Genomic DNA, 22,699 nt, shown 5'->3' with positions numbered 1-22,699 from the left:
CGTGGTGTGGCCAAAAAGAAAAAAAAAGAAAAGAAAAACTATGACTATTAACATGTTTAGAAGGTACTTAAAACATTTGTTTGCAATCCAACTCAAATATATCTACAACTACATTTTGGACAAATGTTTTAAAAAATCCTGCTTAATTTTGATGCAAGTTTTCTTGTAACTCAGTGATATTTACTACTTACAAGGGCTGAATGTTTTGCAAAACAGAGCCCCAACTTTCTGCAAAACATCCTGAAAGTGCTTTTACCATAGAAATGGGGAGGGGCTAATGATCTGCTCTTTCACTGACAACATCCTGTAGTTACTTAAGTAACACATCATCATTTTCTTGATGGTTGGTGATTCTACAACACCATCGATAGCTATTGCTTGCTTTTATATTTTTTGGCCAAGGCACGTAAGACCTTAGTTTTCCAACCAGGGATGGAAACTGTGTCCCCTGCATTGGAGACACAGAGTCTTAACTGCTGACCACCAGGGAAGTCCCTATCGCCCATTTCTTGGTTCTCTGCTCACCTTGCCTTATCACGTTGTTGATATCTTTCAAACTCTTAGAAGCGCTGCACTGAATTTAGACAGCAGAGCACTCTTTGGCTTAAGGACTGACCCATCCATGGAAACGGATATCAATGTGATCGGTCCAGCATCATTTGCTGGATTGTATGCAATGGGACTGTAATTTTATGTCCTGTTGTCCCTATTCTAATTGGAGAAGGAAATAGCAACCCACTCTAGTGTTCTTGCCTGGAGAATCCCAGGGACAGGGGAGCCTAGTGGGCTGCCGTCTATGGGGTCGCATAGAGCTGGACACGACTGAAGCGACGTAGCAGCAGTCCCTATTCTATGTCTCTGGCCATTAACAGAAGACTCTGTCTGGGTGAAACTGACATATTTTCAGCGGTAATGCTTAAAGAAGGAACAAATTTCTATTTTGTTCCCTCTGTTATGATCCTGTCCTTATGCATTTCCTTTGGGGGGAGTCTTCCCCACAAAGTCTCTTAGCACTCCCAGCCGTAGGAGAACTGTAGCGTTCATGGACAGAAACTGGAGACAACAGCTTCCTACCCTTTTGAAGACTTCCACTGTCAGTCCAAATTTCTTTGACCCTTGGATGACAAGGTCATCCATTTCTTTGACCCAGGAGACACTGGCATCATGGGAAAGATGTCCCTACCTCCTGTTTCAAAATTATTTGGGAATATAACTTCTTCACAGGTAGGAACTTTGCAGAAGCATGGAGAGCCTCACACAGTGCAGAATCATGACTCCATACTAAATTCTCTAAAATCTGTTCTTCGATGCTGTTCAGGTGTTTCACCATGTCCCTGGAGAGTCCCTCTTCTGAGCAGATCATTACCTCTATCACTTCAGTTCATACTGTTCATGGGGTTCTCAAGGCAAGAATACTGAAGTGGTTTGCCATTCCCTTCTCCAGTGGACCACATTCTGTCAGATCTCTCCACCATGACCCGCCCATCTTGGGCTGCCCCACGGGCATGGCTTAGTTTTGGAAGGAATGATGCTAAAGCTGAAACTCCAGTACTTTGCCCACCTCATGCGAAGAGTTGACTCATTGGAAAAGACTCTGATGCTGGGAGGGATTGGGGGCAAGAGGAGAAGGGGACGACAGAGGATGAAATGGCTGGATGGTATCACTGACTCCATGGACGTGAGTCTGAGTGAACTCGGGGAGTTGGTGATGGACAGGGAGGCCTGGCGTGCTGTGATTCATGGGGTCGCAAAGAGTCGGACACGACTGAGCGACTGATTTGATCTGATCACTTCAGTTCAGTCACTCAGTCGTGTCCAACTTTTGTGACCCCATGGACTACAGCATGCCAGGCTTCCCTGTCCATCACCAACTCCCAGAGCTTGCTCAAACTCATGTCCCTCAAATCAGTGATGCCATCCAACCATCTCATTCTCTGTCATCCCCTTCTCCTCCTGCCTTCAATTTTTCCCCAAATCAGGGCCTTTCCCAATGAGTCAGTTCTCCGCATCAGGTGGCCAAAGTACTGGAGTTTCAAGCTTCAGCATCAGTCTTTCCAGAGGACTGATTTCCTTTAGGACTGACTGGTTTGATCTCCTTGCAGTCCAAGGGACTGCCAAGAGTCTTCTCCAATACCACAGTTCAAAAGCATCAATTCTTAGGCACTCAGCTTTCTGTATAGTCCAACTCTCATATCCATACATGACTACTGGAAAAACTATAGCTTTGACTAGATGAACCTTTGTCAGCAAAGTAATATCTCCGCTTTTTAATATGCTGTCTAGGTTTGTCATAGCTTTTCTTCCAAGGAGCAACCATCCTTTAATTTCATGGCTGTAGTCACCATCTGCAGTGATTTTGGAGCCCAAGAAAATAAAGTCTGTCACTGTTTCCACTGTTACTCCACCACCTCTATAACCTTATAAGAATAAAATGGCCACAGATTAAAAACTTTAGCAATCCAGAGAAAAGTACGAAGTGAGCTATAGGCAAAGAGGACAATTTCCAACAACAGGCCATCAAGGAATGATGAAAAATATATATCCTGCTCTAAAATAACTGACATGTCTATTGCAGTCTCTAATATTTTATAATACAAAATTTCTGCAAGTTCCTGTTTGTTTACAGCGAAGTATATGCAAGATTCTGGCTGTTCATCTGTTGATTGAGTATAGTGTTGGCAGAGTTTCATTATGTTTCAGTATGTTTTCCCTAGGATTACACAAACAAGACTCAAAAGTATTTATAACTTGGTTTCTTGGTGCATTTTTCAATCCAGCCACAATACTCTGTAATCAGCTCACACTTTGAGTGACTGAAGCAATAGGAGTTAATGATTCTACTTTTTTTCTTAAATACTTCTGTCCTGTCAGTAGGGTAGAAGGTATAAATAACGTTTGTTTGTCTCAAAGTATTGTTGACGGTTATACGCCACAGTAGTCTGGGTTGTCAGTTTCCAAACAGGGCATCACCAGTGAACCTTCCAGGAGTTTATTTCCTCTTCTGCATATTCTCCCCAAAAGAGCTTCTCATCATAACCACCAACAGTTAAAACATATTCTTCACACTCCGTGTTCACTGCTTCGCTATTGTCAGTAAACTGGAAAGGCCCTGGAGGCATTCTCTCCTTTAAAGTCTTCCTGTCAAATAGTTTTGAAACCTACGGCTTAAAGTAGTGTTCTTTTATCCCTCTGGCTATAGTTCACACAGTACAGCAGTGATACAGCGAGGCTATACAGAAGCTCTAAAATCAGCAATATGAAAATCAGGATGGTAAACCTTTAAAGATGAATTCAAGGAGTCTCATCTATTTGGGCATATAATGTCACTGGCGAAAATCAGATCCAAGCAGCACAGAAGGAAATGATTAAAGTTTACTAAATCATCTCCAATCATATGAAAATTATCCTGAGTATAAACAAAGTGTTCAAAAAAAATTAAAAAGCTCCTTAACACTGCAAGGAATCCTCTGCTTCCTGCTTCGTGGTAACTTTGGTGGCTCTTCACACGGATTTTGAAACACATCTTTAAAAATTGGCTCAAATTTTTTGAAAATTACAGTAGACACCTCAAAATTGCGTTTCGCTTAATTTCCTTCCAAGGTACGGTTTCCAACTGTGGGGATAATGCTTTTGAGGCAGGCGACAGATAACGAACAAGCCGACCAGTGTGTAACTTCCTCTAGCATGTCACAAGGCCTGCAGCGCCACCCAGATCTCGCCACCACCTCCACCTGCCTCAGCGTGGTGCCCGCCCTTGTTTATCCTCCTTCCGCTGAGCGCTACCCACAACCACCCGCACCAAGACGTGCTAAGAACGACGGCTCTTCGATGGTCTAGATGGTCTACATCCGCGCTTCGCCTCAAAGAAGTCCGTTTCTTCTCCAGGGTTCCGAGCCTGTCCTTCACCGGAAATGTGATAAAAAGCATATCATCTTAAGTGACTTCTAAATCTGCTTAAGTCGGTTTATTTATAAATTTAATTTTATTGCTCCTGGATTTCTCCCAACATTATGGAAAATTTCAAGATGCAAGAAAGTTGAAAGAGGTGTACATGTGTCTACCACTTAGATTCTGTTACCAACACTTTGTCATACTTGTCTAACCGTATTTCTATTTACTCTATCCATCTAACTTTTCAGTGCATTTCAAAGTAAATTGCAGACGTCAGTACACTTTTCCTAAGTAATCAGCCTGTATGTCATTAACTACAGTTCAATTTTTTTTTGCTGCTTTTAATTTTCAATATTAATAATAAAAGATTCTCCCCCTTTCAAGATGGAAAGAAATTCATTCATGGATTCTTCTAGTTGATGTGTTTCCACTTTCACACAGAGATTTCGGGATTTCTAATTTATTTGGAGTTTATGCAGGTACATGGTGTGAGAACTAAACCCAACTTTATGCATATATATATATATATACACATACATACATACATACACAGGGGCTCTCTGTTTTAAAAGTATTTTTATCGAGATTTAATTCACATACCATAAAATTCACCCTTTTTAATTGTGTACAATTTAGTGGGTTTTAGTATTTCACAAAGTTGTGCAGCCATCATGGCTACAAGCTATATTTGTACATATATATTATGTGTGTGTGTATATTTGTTTTTCTCCAAATATCTATCTAGTCTTAGCGGCATATATTAAGAGCTCCATTTTGCTGCCAGAGAGTTGAGATGCTGCAGTTGTCACTAATGTCCGTGTATTTGGAAGACCAATTCCGTTCCACTGGTCTGTTTGTCCGGTGGGAGGTCTCCCTAATAACGATTCTGGTTTAGGACTCTGGTAAGGGGCGGGGGACGACAGACATGCGGTCACACCTTCAAGGCCTTTAGTCAAGTTCTTTGAGAAAGGAATCCTGCTACATTACAGCTCTTCAACAGAAAAAATCCTCTAGGACTGATAAAAAACCAACTGGGCAGGAGCATGGTCAGCAGGAAATCCTGGGAAGGAGAGGTACCAAGGATCAAGACACGCCCCATTCTTGAGTCTCCCCTCTCCTCTCCCGGCTCCCCAGCCCGGGCTAGGGGCCCTCCCCTTCTCTGTCCGTCTCCCCCTTTCTGAGGACTAGTGGACCCGCACCAGGGGCTGTTCCATCCAGCTCGCACCCTAGGACTGCCCCCAGGAAAGCACCTGCACAGCGTGGCTGAGGCACCCAGTGGTTTCGGAAGTGAGGCCAAGCGTGTCCAATGCTTGCCGAGCGAAGTCTTCGGAGCTCACTACGAGCAGTCCCTTTTTCAAGGGATAGGTCATATTTGTTTCAACCAAAAAGGGGCTCACTGTCTGCAGGTAAGAAAGGGGCCAAGATAAGAACTCCCTTCCCTCCCAAGCCTAAGCTCCCGGGCCCTCTCCGAGAATCCCTGAATCCCACCCCTCTTGCGGACCACGCCCCCAGGTATGTGCTGACCACGCCTCCAGGACCACGCCCCCTCGAGAACCCACCCCTTGCGACTTTCGTTCCACGGAAGCTTTTTCTTAAAAAAGGTTCTTCCTTCCTTCTTCCCTCTTTCTCTCTCTTTTCCTTCCTTCCTCCCTTCTTCTCTCTCCCTCTTTTTTTCCCCCTCCCTTCCCTTCCTTTCTTTCTTAAATTTTACTGAAGTATAGTTGATTTACATCCACCGAAGCTTTTTGAGACTGAGTCGCGGTCCTCTTTCAGACCTCACCCCCACCTCATTCCCAGCCCGCCCCTCCTCCTAGGAGCCTCACTGAATCCAAGCTCCTCCTCCCTCAGAGCCCTCCCCTCAAGAGTTGCCACTCCTGCCCCTCTCGAGCTCCTTCCCTCCGGGGTCAGGCACCTGCACGATGACACCTTTGGAGCGGTACTCTACCCCCACGGCCACGGAGAAGCTTCGCACAAAGGCCTGCGGAGAAGAAAGGAGGGTCCCAGGACGACGAACTTTCCGCGTCGAGTCCTCCAGCCCGCCCCCTGTCCCGGCGTGCCATCCGTATCCTAGAACCTTCCCCTGTTCCCGGAGGGGCCCCACCCTCAGGGCTCAAGTTCTCACCTTAACACCCGCAAGTTTCTTTGCTCTAAGCCCTCCTTTTGTTCCCATACCCCTCACTCTCCATTCCAGCCGCGCCATTCTCTGTATATTCCCTGACCTCCTCCCACCTAACCGGTTCTCGAAATCCTAGCTTTCTTTGCTCTTAAAAAAAGAACACAAAATCTGACTTGCCCACTGGACTGTGCCCCAGATATCTGACCTATTAATAGCTTCAGACTCTGATGAAACATCACATACACACACACACACACACATTCCGGTCTTTTCTGCCATAACCTCAGGGCCAGAATTAAGGGCTACTGTAGGAATAACAGCATGGCAGCCAGCCTGTGCCCGGTCTGTGGGTCTGGGTACCTTGGTGGCCGCATACACTGCTAAATATGGATAGGGCCTCCTGTCAGCTACTGAAGATATGTTGATGATGATGCCTTTGCCCCTGGAGGAGGAAGCATTAGTCGGAAGGCAGTCACTGCCAACGGGGAAGAGGGTCTCAGTGATTTACCCACCTCCCCACCCTTTAGTCGCTGTGCTAATCAGAAAGATCAGAGAGATAGGGAAGAGTTGGACATGTGAATGGGAGAGCTGGGGAATAGAAATAGCCAGAGGTTGGATGAGGAAAGATCCAGAGTGAAAAACAAAGAGACTGCCTCTTACCTGCTGACCATTCCGGGCAGGAGGATTCTAGTCATCTGCAGGACGAATGAAGAGGATCCTGTCTTTCCTTCTTTCCACTGCCTTCACCTGCCCAGACTCCTGCCCCCTCCTCAAGTTCACTCCTGTCCCCCTACTTTCCATCAGGGACTATTCCGCTAGCACTGCCTCCATGCCAAGTCCAGTACTGCGGGATATTGAGGACCACCCAGAGTGGTCAGAGCTACGCTGACTCTGAACCCAGTCCCTCCTAGCCCTGACTCACCTGGGCCACAGACACCATGTTGCAGTTTATAATATCCTGGAGTTTCTAAGGGAAGAAAATGGAATCAATCAGTCCTTTCCTTCACCACAACTCTGCCACAACTCCCATATTTTCTAGCTTACTTTTCTTTTAATGTGGAACACAGTTTTTAAAAGTTGCATCTACTAGAATTTAATATACACATAAACTTCAACGCATCGACTCCACTTCTGGAAATGTATTCCTTTCTAAGATACTCACATATGTGGGGAATGCATATGTCCAAAAATACACATTATAACACAATTTGTAGTCAGATATACCAGGAAACATCCTGGATATCCTTCAATACTGGGATGAATAAATAAACACTGGGTAGCCCATGGATAGACCACTGAACAACAAGTAAAAAGAATAGATCAGCTAATTATTCTGATTAAAATGATCCCCGAGATACATGTCTACTTGTGAAAGGTAAAGTGCAGAACAATAGGCTGCCGCCATTTGGGTAAAAATTACATATACATCCTTCTGTAGGCATAAAGAGAAAAATCTATCACTATTTTAAACTGGGGGGCGCATTTGGGGAAGATTGAAGGGAGAAGGGAGATTTTCACCTTCATTTCGTAAACTTCTCTCTTTGGATTTTCTGATCAGTACATAAAGAGAAAAATCTATCACTATTTTAAACTGGGGGGTGCTTTTGGGGAATAAGATTGAAGGGAGAAGGGAGATTTTGACCTTCATTTCGTAAACTTCTCTCTTTGGATTTTCTGATCAGTAAACTATTTATAAATGCATACCATATACATACCAAAGTGCACAAATCTTAGAGTAAAAACTGAACACAAATCTTTAGCTTCTACCCGCATAAAGGAAGTATTGGGACTTCACTGGTGGTCCAGTGGCTAAGACTCTACATTCACAATACAGGGGGCCAGGTTCAATCCCTGGTCAGGGAACTAGAACTCACAGGCCGAACTAAAAGATCCCACAGCCGCAACTAAGACCCAGCACAACCAAATAAATAAATAAAATATTTTTTAAAAGATTCAATGCAACTACTATTAAAATCCTAGTAGCATATTTTGCAGAAAGAAAAACCCTGCCCAAAATTCATATGGACTCTCAAGGAACCCTGATATTAGCCAGACTAATCTTGCATCCATCATTTCCACTTCTGGGTGTATGCCCAAAAGAATTAAAAGCAGGTACCCAACACTGCTGTATTTAAAATGGATAACCAACAAGGACCTATCGTATAGTATGTGGAACTCTGCTCAATGTTATGTGCCAGCTTGAATGGGAGGGGAGTTTGGGGAAGAATGGATACATGTGTATGTATGGCTGAGTCCCTTCGCTGTCCACCTGAAACTACCACAACATTGCTAATTGGCTATACCCCAATACAAAATAAAAAGTTTAAAGTTTGGGGAATAAAAAGCAGGTACCAAAACAGATATTGGTACATCAACAGTTCATAGCAGCATTATTCCCAACAGCCTAGTAATAGGTGGAAACAACCGAAGTATCTATCAAGAGGTGAAGAGATAAAGGGTGATACATATTAATACATATGATGGAATATTATTCAGCCTTAAAAAGAAAATTGGGACACAGGCTGTGACATGGATGGACCCTGAAAATACTATGCTAAGTGAAACAAGGGAACATTTCATGCAAAGATGGGCTCGATAAGGACAGAAATGGTATGGACCTAACAGAAGCAGAAGATATTAAGAAGAGATGGCAAGAATACACAGAAGAACTGTACAAAAAAGATCTTCATGACCCAGATAATCACAATGGTGTGATCACTCATCTAGAGCCAGACATCCTGGAATGTGAAGTCAAATGGGCCTTAGAAAGCATCACTACGAACAAAGCTAGTGGAGGTGATGGAATTCCAGTTGAGCTATTTCAAATCCTGAAAGATGATGCTGTGAAAGTGCTACACTCAATATGCCAGCAAATTTGGAAAACTCAGCCATGGCCACAGGACTGGAAAAGGTCCGTTTTCATTCCAATCCCAAAGAAAGGCAATGCCAAAGAATGCTCAAACTACCATACAATTGCACTCATCTCACACGCTAGTAAAGTAGTGCTCAAAATTCTCCCAGCCAGGCTTCAGCAATACGTGAACCGTGAACTTCCTGATGTTCAAGCTGGTTTTAGAAAAGGCAGAGGAACCAGAGATCAAATTGCCAACATCCACTGGATCATGGAAAATGCAAGAGAGTTCCAGAAAAACATCTATTTCTGCTTTATTGACTATGCCAAAGCCTTTGACTCTGTGGATCACAATAAACTGTGGAAAATTCTTAAAGAGATGGGAATACCAGACCACCTGACCTGCCTCTTGAGAAATCTGTATGCAGGTCAGGAAGCAACAGTTAGAACTGGACATGGAACAACAGACTGGTTCCAAATAGGAAAAGGAGTACATCAAGGCTGTATATTGTCACCCTGCTTATTTAACTTATATGCAGAGTACATCATGAGAAATGCTGGACTGGAAGAAACACAAGCTGGAATCAAGATTGCCAGGAGAAATATCAATAACTTCAGATATTCAGATGACATCACCCTTATGGCAGGAAGTGAAGAGGAACTAAAAAGCCTCTTGATGAAAGTGAAAGTGGAGAGTGAAAAAGTTGGCTTAAAGCTCAACATTCAGAAAACGAAGATCATGGCATCCGGTCCCACCACTTCATGGGAAATAGATGGGGAAACAGTGGAAACAGTGTCAGACTTTATTTTTCTGGGCTCCAAAATCACTGCAGATAGTGACTGCAGCCATGAAATTAAAAGACGCTTACTCCTTGGAAGGAAAGTTATGACCAACCTAGATAGCATATTCAAAAGCAGAGACATTACTTTGCCAACAAAGGTCCATCTAGTCAAGGCTATGGTATTTCCAGTGGTCATGTATGGATGTGAGAGTTGGACTGTGAAGAAGGCTGAGCGCCGAAGAATTGATGCTTTTGAACTGTGGTGTTGGAGAAGACTCTTGAGAGTCCCTTGGACTGCAAGGAGATCCAACCAGTCCATTCTGAAGGAGATCAGCCCTGGGATTTCTTTGGAAGGAATGATGCTAAAGCTGAAACTCCAATACTTTGGCCACCTCATGCGAAGAGTTGACTCACTGGAAAAGACTCTGATGCTGGGAGGGATTGGGGGCAGGAGGAGAAGGGGACAACAGAGGATGAGATGGCTGCATGGCATCACTGACTCGATGGATGTGAGTCTGAGTGAACTCCAGGAGTTGGTGATGGACAAAGAGGCCTGGCGTGCTGCGATTCATGGGGTCACAAAGAGTCGGACACGGCTGAGTGACTGAACTGAACTGAACTGAAGTGAAACAAATCAGGCCCAAAAGAATAAATACAGTATGATTCCACTTATATGAGGCATCTAGAATAGTCAAATTCATAGAGACAGAATGGTGGTTTCCGGGACCTGCAGGTAGTTAGGAACTGGGGGTTACTGTTCAACAGGTAGAGAGCTGAAAAAGTTCTGGAGATGGATGGAGGTTATTGTTTCACATCAATCTGAGTGTACACAAGACCACTGAACTGCACACATGAGTCAAAATGACAAAATTTAAGTTATATATATTTGCCATAACTTAAAAGCAAAGAAAAGAAAAAGAATGAAATTCTGATATTTGATAGCAACACAGATGAAGTTGAAAACATTATGCTAACTGAAATAAGCCAGACACCAAAGGAAAACTATTCTGTGATTTCTCCTGTATGAGGTATCTAGAACTAGCAAGCTTGTAGACACAGAAGGTAGAAATAGATGTTACCAGGGAATAGGGAAGAATGTGGAGACACAGATCCTGTATTTAACTTATGGGAGAAGGCAATGGCACCCCACTCCAGTACTGTTGCCTGGAAAACCCCATGGATGGAGGAGCCGGTAGGCTGCAGTCCATGGGGTCGCTAAGAGTCGGACACGACTGAGCGAATTCACTTTCCACTTTCATGCTTTGGAGAAGGAAATGGCAACCCACTCCAGTGTTCTTACCTGGAGAATCCCATGGACGGAGAAGCCTGTTCTGCATGATTATTTCATGCTGCAGTCCATGGGGTCGCACAGAGTCGGACACGACTGAAGCGACTTAGCAGCAGCATTTAACTTATACTGCTTAATGAGTTTCTGTTTGGGATGATGGAAAAGTTTTGGAAATACACAGTGCTGACAGCTGTACTACATTGTGAATGTGTTTAATGCCACAACTCTAAAATGGTTAAAATGGCAAGTTTTATGTTATATATGTCACAATTTTTAAAAAATTTGTGCTGATATTTCCATTACCCTGGCTCCATGTGGACCTTGTTACATTATTATTTCTCTTGTGTTCAATCATGAATTTTCTTCTAATATTCCTGGTTATATTTTTTTGGTGCTGGATATTTAATATTAAAAAAATTTAACAGCTATTTTGAGTCTCTGGACTACATCATTTTTCTCTACAAATGGTTTGGTTTTGCATCTCCCAGGTAGCTAAACTAGAGGGTGCTAAAATATCAGATCCACATAATCCCAGTGGAATTAGGATCACCTGAAAATTGGCTTCAGTTCCTATGAAACCTTCTGCTGTGCTGTGCTTAGTCGCTCAGTCATCTCCAAGTCTTTGGGACCCGCTGGACTGTAGCCCATCAAGCTCCTCTGTCCATGGGATTCTCCAGGCAAGAATACTGAAGTGGGTTTCCATGCCCTCTTCCAGGGCCTATGAAACTTACTTTACCCTAACTCCTGGATTACAGTGTTCAGGATTCCAACCTAAAATCTGAGATATTTTCCAAAGCATGTGCTACGTTATTTGTTGCAGCTTCAACACTATCCATGTTGAAGGGAAATGTCGCTTCAAATGTCAGATTTCACCTCTCTTGGCTTCTCTCTTCCCTCAAATCTTGATGTGACAATTCCTCGTTGCCTTAGTAGGTTGATGCCTTCAAACAGTTATTTTAAAACTATTTTATCCAGCTCTTCTACTCGTTCTCATTTGCAGGGTTAGTCTTCAGTCACAACTTCCTCTAAGACCAGAGGCAGAATACACAGGCTGATTCTCCTTGCATTTTCTAAAATGAGCCTGTGCCTTCTTTTCCTTTTCTGACTTCTGTTATCACAGATTAATTTTTATTGGAGCATAATTGCTTTACAATGTTGTGTTAGTTTCTGCTGTACAACGAAGTGAATCAGCTCTGTGTATACATATATCCCCTCCCTCTTGGACCTCCTTCCCACTCCCTTATGCATTCCTCTTGAAATAATAATATTTAGAATTTATTCATTTATTTTTTTGTGTGTAGCAAAGTTTTACTAACGCGATAAAGGGACAGGGAAAGCTTCTGACATAGACATCAGAAGGGGGACGGAGAGTGCCCCCACTCCCTAGTCTTATCAAGGCCTTAGATACTTTTACCGGACCCACTCCCACAACATACGTCTTAAACTAACATGATTAGAACTAACAATAGAGAATTTAAAAGCCATCCTGATCTCCTGTTTTGTCTATGTCTAATAGCCCTCATTTATGGAGCACACAACTTAGGTTTATGTGCCTTATGTTGTCTTATCAGCTGATATTATCTTATCAGCTCTACGAGGTCAGCAAAAAACACTGATTCTATTTTATAGATACGAGACTGAGGCGCTGATTTTCCCACGTGGCTCATTCCCCGCCCCCTACTCTTTTTTTGGCCACACTGTCGGCCATGTGAGGTCTTATTTCCCCGACCAGGGACAGAACTCACACACACACCCCCCCCCCGCCCCGCCCCCAACCCTTCATTGGAAGCATGGAGTCTTAACCACTGGACCGCCAGGGAAGTCCGTCATTTCTCCAGAAAGTTAGCATCGGAGAATATAAAACGGGCAGAACCAGATTCAATTTAGACAGTGGTCCTGGTTGAGCACTGTAGAAGGGCGCCCCGTGGAAGGAGAGCATAGATTCCCTAGCTCTCCACTTGATCAAGCTAGTGTACTGCGCGGGGTTTTCCAACAGAGGGAGCAGTGTAAGGCGGAGGTCCCGCGGTCTAGTTCTCGGTGATACTCACTTTGGCCGTGTCCTCACAGTCGAGCAGTTTACTCAAGCGGGGTGTATATTTTTGGCCCACGTTGTTTACTGAATGAGAGGGGACAAAGTGCTTGTGTCACTCCAACAGTCCCAGGGACACCGGGCGGGGGCCAAGGGGAGTGTTTGCCCGAAAGGGCGACCAGGAGAGTGTTCCGGGGTCAGGGTGAGCCGGGGGTGGGGGGGTGGGGACGGCTGAGAGCAGCGCTTCTCCCAACGGGCTCGGGGACATACCCAGTACTCCGACCTCCAGGCCCTTCAGTCCTGCCTCAATGGTCTCGTAGATTTCCAAGCCCCCGGTGAAATCCACCTGAATCACTCGTGTTCTTTTGCCGTAAAGCCCCTCTGGGAAGTGTGTGAGAGGTTGAGGGGGCGAACGGGAGAGGCAGTGGGAGCCAGGCTTTTGGCTGTAATTCATCTTTGCCTGCATCTCACTCCAGTCTCAGTTCAGCCCCAGGCCCTTACCCCATCCTTCGGAGGCCCCAGAGGCACTGGGAGCCTGCTCCCTGCACCCACCTCGACCACGCCCCGACCACGCCCATACCCCTCCCCGCCCCAACGTCCAACCTCAGCCCTTAAGCCAGGAGGGCCGCGTTTCCGAGCTCCCCTCCTTTCCTCTACTCACCTATCTCCTTTGCCTCGTGCTTCAACTTGCTCAGGTCTCGACTGATGAGGACGACGTTCAGACCTCTCCGGGCGAGCTGCAGGAGATGCATTCGTTTATTTATTCACGAAAGCCACAAATACTTACTGTGTGCTGACAGCGTGCTGCGCTGTTGCAGGCGCTGCCGATGCAGAGGTGAGTAAAAGAGAAATAAGGGAAGTCGGCCCTCGCGGAGCATGCATTCTGGGGCCAGAGTATTCCAGGCAGAAGGAACAACAAGTGCAGAGGCCCTTGCACAAAGGCTGGCTAGCTTAAAGGACAGCACACAGTCCAAGGTGCACCGAATGAAGTATTCTTGCCTGGGAAATCCCATGTACAGAGGGCCCTGGAGGGCTATAGTACATGGGGTCATAAGAGAGTCGGACATGACTTAGTGACTAAACAACAACTAGCCTCCCCTGCCTTCGTGCCCACTCAGGGACATCGCTGCAGCTTTCTCCCATCTTCCCCCTGCATCACGCTCTCTCTTTTCTGGATGATTCCCGTTCAACATGCAGACCTGCCAGAAGGTCTTCTTTGTTCCGTGTTCCCCCATTTCTCATCACGCCACCCCACTTTACTCAACATTCTAAGAACTGCTTACCCTGGCTCTCTCCCGGGCCTGCTTGTACCCACTCCAGTTGGACTCCCGCTCCGACTGTGCCACCCAAACCACTCTCGTCAACAGTAACTTCCACGGTCATAAACCCAGTGCTGTCCTCAGCACCTCCCAGCAGTAGCTGACACAATCACCCCCTCCTCCAGGCAACGTTCTTCCCCTGGCTTCCCAGATATCTCTTCCAACCTTGGTTTCCCTCCTGCTCTGGCTCAGATCATGTGCCTCATCTTCTGTGCTTCTTGAGTGTTCCAGGGAGCTCTTTGGGGTGATTCAGACTATGCTCCCCTTCTCCATCCACACCCACTACCATGGGCATCTCACCTAGTATTGGGACTTTATTTTTTACAATATTATGTATTTATTTATTTTTGGCTGTGCTGGGTCTTCATTGTTGTGCGGGCTTTTCTTTAGTGGTGGCAGGCAGGGGCTACTCTCTAGTCACAGTGCTCAGGTTTCTCTTTGTAGTGGCTTCTCTTATTGGAGAGCACGGGCTGTAGGCACATGGGCTTCAGTATTTGCAGGATATGGGCTCAGTATCTGTGGCTCCTAGGCTCTAGGGCACAAGCTCAGTAGTTGTGAGGCATGGATGTAGTTGCTCCTCAGCATGTGAGATCTTCCCAGACCAGGGATCAAACTCATGTCTCCTGCACTAGCAAATGGATTCTTTACCGCTGGATCACCAGGGAGGCCCCCTAGTCTTAGGACTTTAAATGGCATTGTTATGATGTTGATGCTTCAATTTCTATCTCCACCCATTCTGAACTCCAGAATGGCATTTCCAACTTCTGGAACTTCACAACTTGGATAGCTAACTGGTGTCTCAAATGTGTGTGTTAGTCGCTCAGTCATGTCCAACTCTTTGCAACCCCATGGACTATATAGCCCGCCAGGCTCCTCTGTCCATGGGATTTCCTAGGCAAGAATACTGGAGGTTGCCATTTCTATTCCAGGGAATCTTCCCAACCCAGGGATCAAACCTGGGTCTCCCGCATTGCGGGCAGACTCTTTATAATCTGAGCTACCAAGGAAGATAGAATGTCCAAAATGTCAAATTTAGAATGTCCAAAACTAGACTCCTTTCCACTTCCCCCAAACCTGGTCTTCTCCTCAGTTCAACTCCATTGCAGTAATGGCAGCTCCATTCTTTGAGGTATTCTGGTCACAAATCCTATAAGTAATTTATTTTATGAGGTCATCATTATCCTAAAAGCAAAAATCAAACAAAGATGACAAGAAAACTACAAACTAATACCCCTCATAAACTTAGACATAAAAATTCTCAATGAAATATGAGTAAATCAAGTCCAGCAATATAGAAAAAGGATAAGAGGTAATGCTGAAGCTGGGGCTTATTGCAGGAATGCAGGGTTAGTTCAACTTTTGCAAAATCAATTGATGTAATTTACCATATAATCAGACTAAAGAAGGAAAACCATATGATCACCTCTGCCGGGAGCCAGCACGGGAGTCCCCACCCATGACAAGGTCATGTGGGAGAGTTCTGGTGGGCAAGGCGAGCCAGAACTTGAGGGGTGCCCCTCTGGGCCTGCCTGAGCATCTACCCCAAAACCAGAATCTGTCTGTTTTACTATTTCACGACTTTCACCAACTCTTCTGACATTAATGGGGGGCTATCCCCAACCACCTTTCTCTGTAAGAAAATCAACTTAAAACTCTAGTTAATAAGTCTCCTGGACATAATAGGAGTGTTTCAATTCAAACCCCTCTGATGACTTTCTAGCTTGCCTGACAGGTTTGTTAATATTCACAGCCTCCCAACCACAAGAGGCATGGGAAGCTTAAGATATTCTAACAATGCAGAGCTTCTCAGAGAGTTAAAATTGTTAAAATAGAACTAGTAGAGGATTTCTTTGTTGAGCTAATGCTTGCTGCCAAGTTTCCATATCCCTTACCTACTGTGTCCCTGGGAGTGTATTGATTAATATAGTTGGTGTATAGAAATGTAAGGAGTAGCTTTAATGTTTGTAACCTTGGACCCTCGAGTTAACATTTTATGACCCTTTCTTCAGAAAACTTATTTTTCTTTAAAGGTGTTTATTCTAAAGTCAGGTGCCACCCTCCGAAAGCATTAGATAATGTTGCATTCCTATAGGGCAAAAGTGTGGTGGGCCATAACAAGAAAAGAATTAACTCGAGGGTCCAAGATTACATGACCTTGTCATGGGTGGGAACTCCCGTGCTGGCTCCCGGCAGCTTTGCACTGGTGATTTCTTCTCCCCGGAAATTCCTTCTCCCAGTTATTCACAAGATTCCATCCATCATCTCCTTCTCATCTTTGCTCAATGCTGCCTTCTCAGTGACATATTTGATTACCCTATATAAAAATTGGAACCGGCACATCTCCAGGGCTCCCTCTTCTCCTTTCTTGATTTATTTTTCTCTTTAACTCTTTTTAAAATTTTAAATCTATTTCTTTCTTTTTTTTGGCCACACCGCGTGGCATGTGGGATCTTAGTTCCCCACAGGGGCCAGAGATGGAATCCTTGCCCCCTGCAGTGGAAGCACAGTCGTAACCACTAGACCACCACAGAAGTCCCTCTCTTTAACTCTTATAACCATTTGGTGGGCTTCCCTGGTGGCTCAAGCAGTAGAGAAACCACCTGCAATGCAGGAGACCTGGGTTCAATCCCTGGGTCAGGAAGATCCCCTGGAGAAGAAGATAGCAACTATTCCAGTATTTGATACATTATACATTTCATTTGTTTATCTTACACATATCTCCCCTCACTACAACATAAGCTTCAAGAAGACAAGGTCTTCTGATTTTTAAAAAAAATCTATTTTGTTTACTGTTGTACCCCCTAGTATCTAGAAGATGCCTGGTGCATGGAGGTGCTATATAAATATGTTTGGAATGAATAAATAAGAAGAAGCCCAGTGTAAACACCTGTCCCCACCCTGGGGAGCAGAGGAAAGGCTCCCTGGAGAGGATGTCTGTGGGAACCAGAGAGAGCACACCATTCTCAGTCTGATAGACTTAGCTGACAACAGGCAAACAGGAGAAGCCCTCCCATCACTCACCCAAGCCCTGGCTCACCTCATGTGCGTAAGCCTTGCCAATGCCGCTGGTGGCTCCTGTCACCACTAGAAAGGAGAGGAGGAAAGGGCAGGAGGGGATCCCCACCCTCTCCTACCCCCGTCATCCACTTCATGTCCCTCTTGTCCCCTTTTGCACCTTTTCTGGGAACCCTCCTCACTGAGACCCAACCCTCCTGGTTTTCGTCCTCCTCTTTCATCGGCAAGGGGCTCTGACACCTCGGACAGGTTGGAGGACTTCATGCATCTCCAGCCTTCACCCGTCATTCTTCCAGGGGTCACTGGCCTCTGCCCTGACTAGGGGTCCTCACCAGTCATCTGTCCGTGTTCCTGCTGCCCCGCCTCTACCTGCTTATTGCAGAGCCCTTCTTTCTTACCTGCCCAGGCCCCGTGTGCCCGGAGCCAGTGGTTGCTCCGGCGTGCCTGAGGCAGCAGGTAAATATAGACTGTGGAGCCCACAGCCCAGGTCGCCCACAGCAGCAGGAACAGGGCTGTAACCGCTCCCAGCACTCTCAGTGCATCCCACTCCACCTCCATCACAACCCCAACCAACAGATCACCCGACCTAGGACCAAGGGGGTTTTTTCCGGGGCCAGCTATTAGAAGCCTGTGCGTTAGCCCCACCCACACTGCCAGTCAAGCATTCCACCCCACCTCTCTCTCTAGCTACGCCCAATGAGAGTTTAGTCTAACCAACAGCCACGCCCATAGCCTTAGTACCGCCCTTTGATGGGTCCACATCTGAGCTCAAAGTCCACTCCCAACGCCTGCAGAGCCAGCATACATCCAGCCTCCTCTAAACCAACAGAGCTGGACAAAGGGTACCCACAGATAACCTCCATTTGGGTCACTGAACTCAATATCGCTGTTGGTGGGTGAAGGCCAGAACTGAAACGAGGGACCAATCACATCGTTGTTCAGGCGCCAAGTTGTGTCAGACAGGCAGGGTTTGTCAATGCAGTTTGTCAGAAGAACCTCACCTACAACTTATCTGCCGGGGCAGTATAAAAGCCAGAGGCCTTACAATGGCTCTATGTAACCTTTCTCACTTCTCCTTTGCAAATTCTGTTTTTTTCACTTGTTCTTCGCATTTATTATTGAATAATTTGTTGTTGTTCAGTCCCGAAGTTGCGTCCAACTCTTTGCCACCCCATGGACAATAGCATGCTAGGCTCCTCTGTCCTCCACTATCTACTGGAGTTTGCTCAGATTCATGTCCACTGAGTTGGTGATGCTATCCAACCATCTCATCCTCTGTTGCCTCCTTCTTCTCCTGCCTTCAATCTTTCCCAGCATCAGGGGCTTTTCCAGTGAGTCAGCTCTTCACATCAGGTGGCCAAAGTACCAGAATTTCAGCTTCAGAAACAGTCCTTCCAATGAATATTCAGGATTGATTGCCTTTAGAATTGACTGGCTTGATCTCCTTGCAGTCCAAGGGACTCTCAGAAGTCTTCTCCAGCGCCACAATTAGAAAGAATTATTTGACAATAATAAATTGTAATTATCATCTAATAATTATGGATATTCTTTAATAACATAAATTATATTTATTATTTATAATAAATAGTATTATTATTTAATAATGGGCTTCCCTGGTAGGTCAGACAGTAAAGAATCTGCCTGCAATGCAGGAGACCCAGTTCGATCCCTAGATCGGGAAGATCCCCTGGAGAAAGGAATAGTTACCCACTCCGGTATTCTTGCCTGGAGAATCCCATGGACAGAGGAGCTAGGCAGGCCACAGTCCATGGGTTTCAAAGAGTCGGACACGATTGCTGTGGTAAAATAAATATACGTAACATAAATTTTACCATTTTAATCCTTTTAAAGTATAGACATAATTCAGTGACATTAGGTGCACTCACAAGATTGTGCAACTGTTACCACATCCTAGAGTTATTTCATCACCCAATAGAAGAAAACCCATCACCCAAAGAAGAAAACAGGTCCCAAATGGAGTCAGCTGTGCTAACCCTCAGGTCAACAAAACACGATTTAATAACTAATTTAATGGTAGTTTCAACCCCACCAGAATGTAACCAACTATTCAACCTAGGATCACCTGATTGGTACTAGTGAGGTTTGCTGCTGTTCAGTCACCCAGTCGAGTCTGATTCTTCACAACCCTGTGGACTGCAGCATGCCAGACTTCTCTGTCCCTCACCATCTCCCAGAATTGGTCCAGGTTCATGTCCAATGAATCAGCAATGCTAGTGAGGTAATCCACCCAATAAGCCCTTCCATCCCCTTAGGAGGATAGCCTTGACTCAAACAATGAATTTCTTTGCTGAAAAGATCCTTTTTCAACTCCCTTTCTGCCTTTAACAACTTCCCTTTTCTACAGCTCCGTGGAGATCCTTTCTACAGCTAGATGGGATGTAGCCTGATGCATGAATCATTGAATAAAGCCAATTTGATCTTTAAGTTTACTGAGTTGGGACTTTGTGCTATTTAACAGATTTGGTGGCAACAGCAGGACAAAGGGGATTTCTGCTGGCTTTGGAGGCAGCAGGAGACAGAGGTGTGATGCCCCGTGAACCCTTTGGGCTCACTGTCTTTCTGGCCATTTCCGAGGATCCTGGATGAGTTCTTGGTTCTGAGTTCTGTTCTGTTTGTGTCAAGTTCCTGACCTAGTGGCCTTTCCAGTCTACTGGGGTCCAGCCCCGGTAGGATCCAGGGATTCCCTCGGGAGGATGGCATTGGCGAAAGGATAGATAAAAGGAGAAAGAGATAAGGAAAGAATTTTACAGTTAAGAAAATAGAGGAGAGAAAAGAGGCTAATATTCCTTGGTTTATGCAGAAAGCCAATAAAGCCCCAGAATGGGATTTGCTCTGTTCACGTAGGCTGCAGGCGCTCTCTTGAATTGCGGAAGGTGCCCCACCTTAGGCACCTTCTCGAGTGGGTCTTAGAAGCCCAGGAAGGAAAGTGAACGCAGAGAGCCCCTGCACTCCATGGAATCAGCCTGAATAGGAAAAGGAAAGAGAAAGAACGACATGGGGGAGACCAAGCTTCGGTGAGCAAGGCCCGCACTTTATTTTTCAAAGTAGTTTTTATACCTTAAGTTGTGCATAGAGGATAATGGGGGAAGGGGTAGAGCCATGCAAGGTCAGCAGTCCTTGATCCTCATCGAAGCCAGGCTTTCTTTCTGCAAACTTATCATATACAAAAGCTTTAGGTGATTTACATCATCTTCTGGCCAGGAGGCCTGTTAACATTTTATGACCCTTTCTTCAGAAAACTTATTTTTCTCTAAACGTGATTATTCTAAAGTCAGGTGCCACCCTCAGAAAGCATTAGATAATGTTGCATTCCTATAGGGCAAAAGTGTGGTGGGCTATAACAGGAAAAGAATTAACTCGAGGGTCCAAGATTACAAACATTAAAGCTACTACTTACATTTCTATACACCAACTATATTAATCAATACACTCCCAGGGACACAGTAGGTAAGGGATATGGAAACTTGGCAGCAAGCATTAGCTCAACAAAGAAATCCTCTACTAGTTCTACTCTAACAATTTTAACTCTCTGAGAAGCTCTGCATTGTTAGAATATCTTAAGCTTCCTGTGCCTCTCGTGGTGAATCTGAACAAACCTGTCAGGCAAGCTAGAAAGTCATCAGAGGGGTTTGAATTGAAACACTCCTATTATGTCCAGGAGACCTATTAACTAGAGTTTTAAGTTGATTTTCTTACAGAGAGGTGGTTGGGGATAGCCCCCGTTAATGTCAGAAGAGTTGGTGAAAGTCGTAAAATAGTAAAACAGATTCTGGTTTTAGGGTAGACACTCAGGCAGGCCCAGAGGGGCACGCCTCGAGTTCTGGCTCGCCTTGCCCACCAGATCTCTCCCACATGACCTTGTCATGGGTGGGGACTCCCGTGCTGGCTCCCGGCACCAGTCAGTTTTCCCATTTGTCTGGAATTACTAGTTCCATGTCGGGAACAGCCGGTGACCACTGCAGTTTCCCATTTGTCTGGAAGAAGCCTGCAACTCTCATTCTTTGGAGTCTGCTGGTTCAGTCCTTTCCCCAGTGCCTAGTTCCATGTTGGGAATTGGTCATGGTGTACACAGCACCTTTTCTGGGCCAGGATGCAGTAACATCTCTTGGTTTTCACCGATATTTGTACATGTGTTTGCTTGTCTTGTTTTGAATCAATGAGGGCTGTTGCTAACTGGGACCTCAGAGGTCAAAAGCTGCAAAAATTGACGGGTCTGGATGGAGCAAGAACAGAGTTATGACGAGAAGGAATATAAACCCTAGCAGCACAAGACACTTACCGAATTTAAGCAATCCCTCCAATGTAGGCCTTATTCCTATGGGATCCATGAGAAAGTGTTTCTTATGAGACTGAATCCATGTTCTTGCAATGACAAGCAATCTTATTGTCTAGTACTACTCTGGCTAATGAAGTTAGGGCTTTTTGCTGGCAGGTTATGGCTTAAACCTGATCTTTTATGTCCTTTACAATCTGCCCTTGTTATAGAAGGGAAAGAATTACAACAAAAAATCTCTAGTTTAACAGAGGTGCCCCCCAAATATAGGTTATTTCTCTCTCTTTCTTCTTTTTTTTTTTTTTTGCATTTTAAGCTTTATTTATGGAACAGTGAGATGCTCCCTTTTATATTAGCATTTAATACTTACAAGAATCGGTCTGTTTACTGTAACTTGCCTTCATAACTAAACCATTTTTATTGTTGTTTAGTCGCTAAGTTGTGTCCGAGTCTTGTGACACCATGGACTGTAGTCTGCCAAGCTCCTCTGTCCATAGGAATTTCCCAGGCAAGAATATTCAGTCTATGGGCTATTTCTAATCCTGACTTTGGGAAAGCAAAAAGTGCAGAGCCGGTAAAATTTCTGACATATGTGGTCAGACCTCTTTCTAAACTGCCTCAATATTCATTAAAGCCTGAATCCACACAGGCCTCATACCAACAACAGACAATCTAATCACCAAGGGTTAATCATTTCCTGTACAAGCCCCTATAACAGTGATCTGGCTGATTAGAAACCCTAATGAGGACTTCCCTGGTGGTCCAGTAGTTAAGAATCTGCCTGCGAGTGTGGGAGACACAGATCTGATCCTGGTCCAGGAAGATCCCACATGTCATGGTGCTGGGAGCCAGCACAGGAGTCCCCACCCCATGACAAGGTCATGTGGGAGAGTTCTGGTGGGCAAGGCGAGCCAGAACTCGAGGGGTGCCCCTCTGGGCCTGCCTGAGCATCTACCCCAAAACCAGAATCTGTTTTACTATTTTACGACTTTCACCAACTCTTCTGACATCAACGGGGGGCTATCTCTGACCACTTTTCTCTGTAAGAAAATCAACTTAAAACTCTAGTTAATAAGTCTCCTGGACATAATAGGAGTGTTTCAATTCAAACCCC

At 45.1% G+C, this 22,699-nt stretch overlaps 1 protein-coding gene, 1 long non-coding RNA gene and 2 pseudogenes across 2 annotated transcripts; 1 reads left to right on the top strand and 3 right to left on the bottom strand.

The window, feature by feature from the left end:
* Positions 1-666: 666 nt before the first annotated feature.
* LOC133230758 (retinoblastoma-like protein 1) lies at positions 667-1,645 on the bottom strand (annotated as a pseudogene).
* A 446-nt stretch (positions 1,646-2,091) lies between these two features.
* Positions 2,092-3,686, bottom strand: LOC133230755 (retinoblastoma-like protein 1; annotated as a pseudogene).
* A 764-nt stretch (positions 3,687-4,450) lies between these two features.
* LOC133230754 (very-long-chain 3-oxoacyl-CoA reductase-B-like) lies at positions 4,451-18,740 on the bottom strand. Its single transcript, XM_061388616.1, has 11 exons — positions 17,690-18,740; positions 17,314-17,360; positions 13,619-13,694; positions 13,228-13,338; positions 12,977-13,044; positions 6,930-6,974; positions 6,668-6,702; positions 6,368-6,449; positions 5,804-5,869; positions 5,142-5,291; positions 4,451-4,951 (listed from the first exon to the last, which is right to left on the bottom strand). Exons 1-11 carry the CDS (start codon positions 17,847-17,849, stop codon positions 4,844-4,846), a joined length of 948 nt encoding a protein of 315 aa, XP_061244600.1. The 5' UTR covers positions 17,850-18,740; the 3' UTR covers positions 4,451-4,843.
* LOC133230765 (uncharacterized) lies at positions 13,692-19,736 on the top strand. Its single transcript, XR_009730964.1, has 2 exons — positions 13,692-13,792; positions 19,657-19,736. It is a non-coding gene; the product is annotated as an uncharacterized LOC133230765 (long non-coding RNA).
* Positions 19,737-22,699: the final 2,963 nt, after the last annotated feature.

This window comes from Bos javanicus, chromosome 18, assembly GCF_032452875.1.
Source record: "Bos javanicus breed banteng chromosome 18, ARS-OSU_banteng_1.0, whole genome shotgun sequence".
NCBI lineage: Eukaryota > Metazoa > Chordata > Mammalia > Artiodactyla > Bovidae > Bos > Bos javanicus.
Note: the sequence above shows the minus strand (reverse complement) of the source record. Positions and strands in the feature narration are given on the sequence as shown.

What these genes read in the sequence shown, in the direction of transcription:
- LOC133230754 (XM_061388616.1), bottom strand. Translation starts at nt 17,849, where the DNA reads ATGGAGGTGGAGTGGGATGCACTGAGAGTGCTGGGAGCGGTTACAGCC. An exon ending in CCTGGAGGTCGGAGTACTGG is followed by an intron (nt 13,045 to 13,227) that starts GTATGTCCCCGA and finishes CCTCTCATTCAG; the next exon opens with TAAACAACGTGGGCCAAAAA. An exon ending in ACTGTGAGGACACGGCCAAA is followed by an intron (nt 6,975 to 12,976) that starts GTGAGTATCACC and finishes TTCTTCCCTTAG; the next exon opens with AAACTCCAGGATATTATAAA.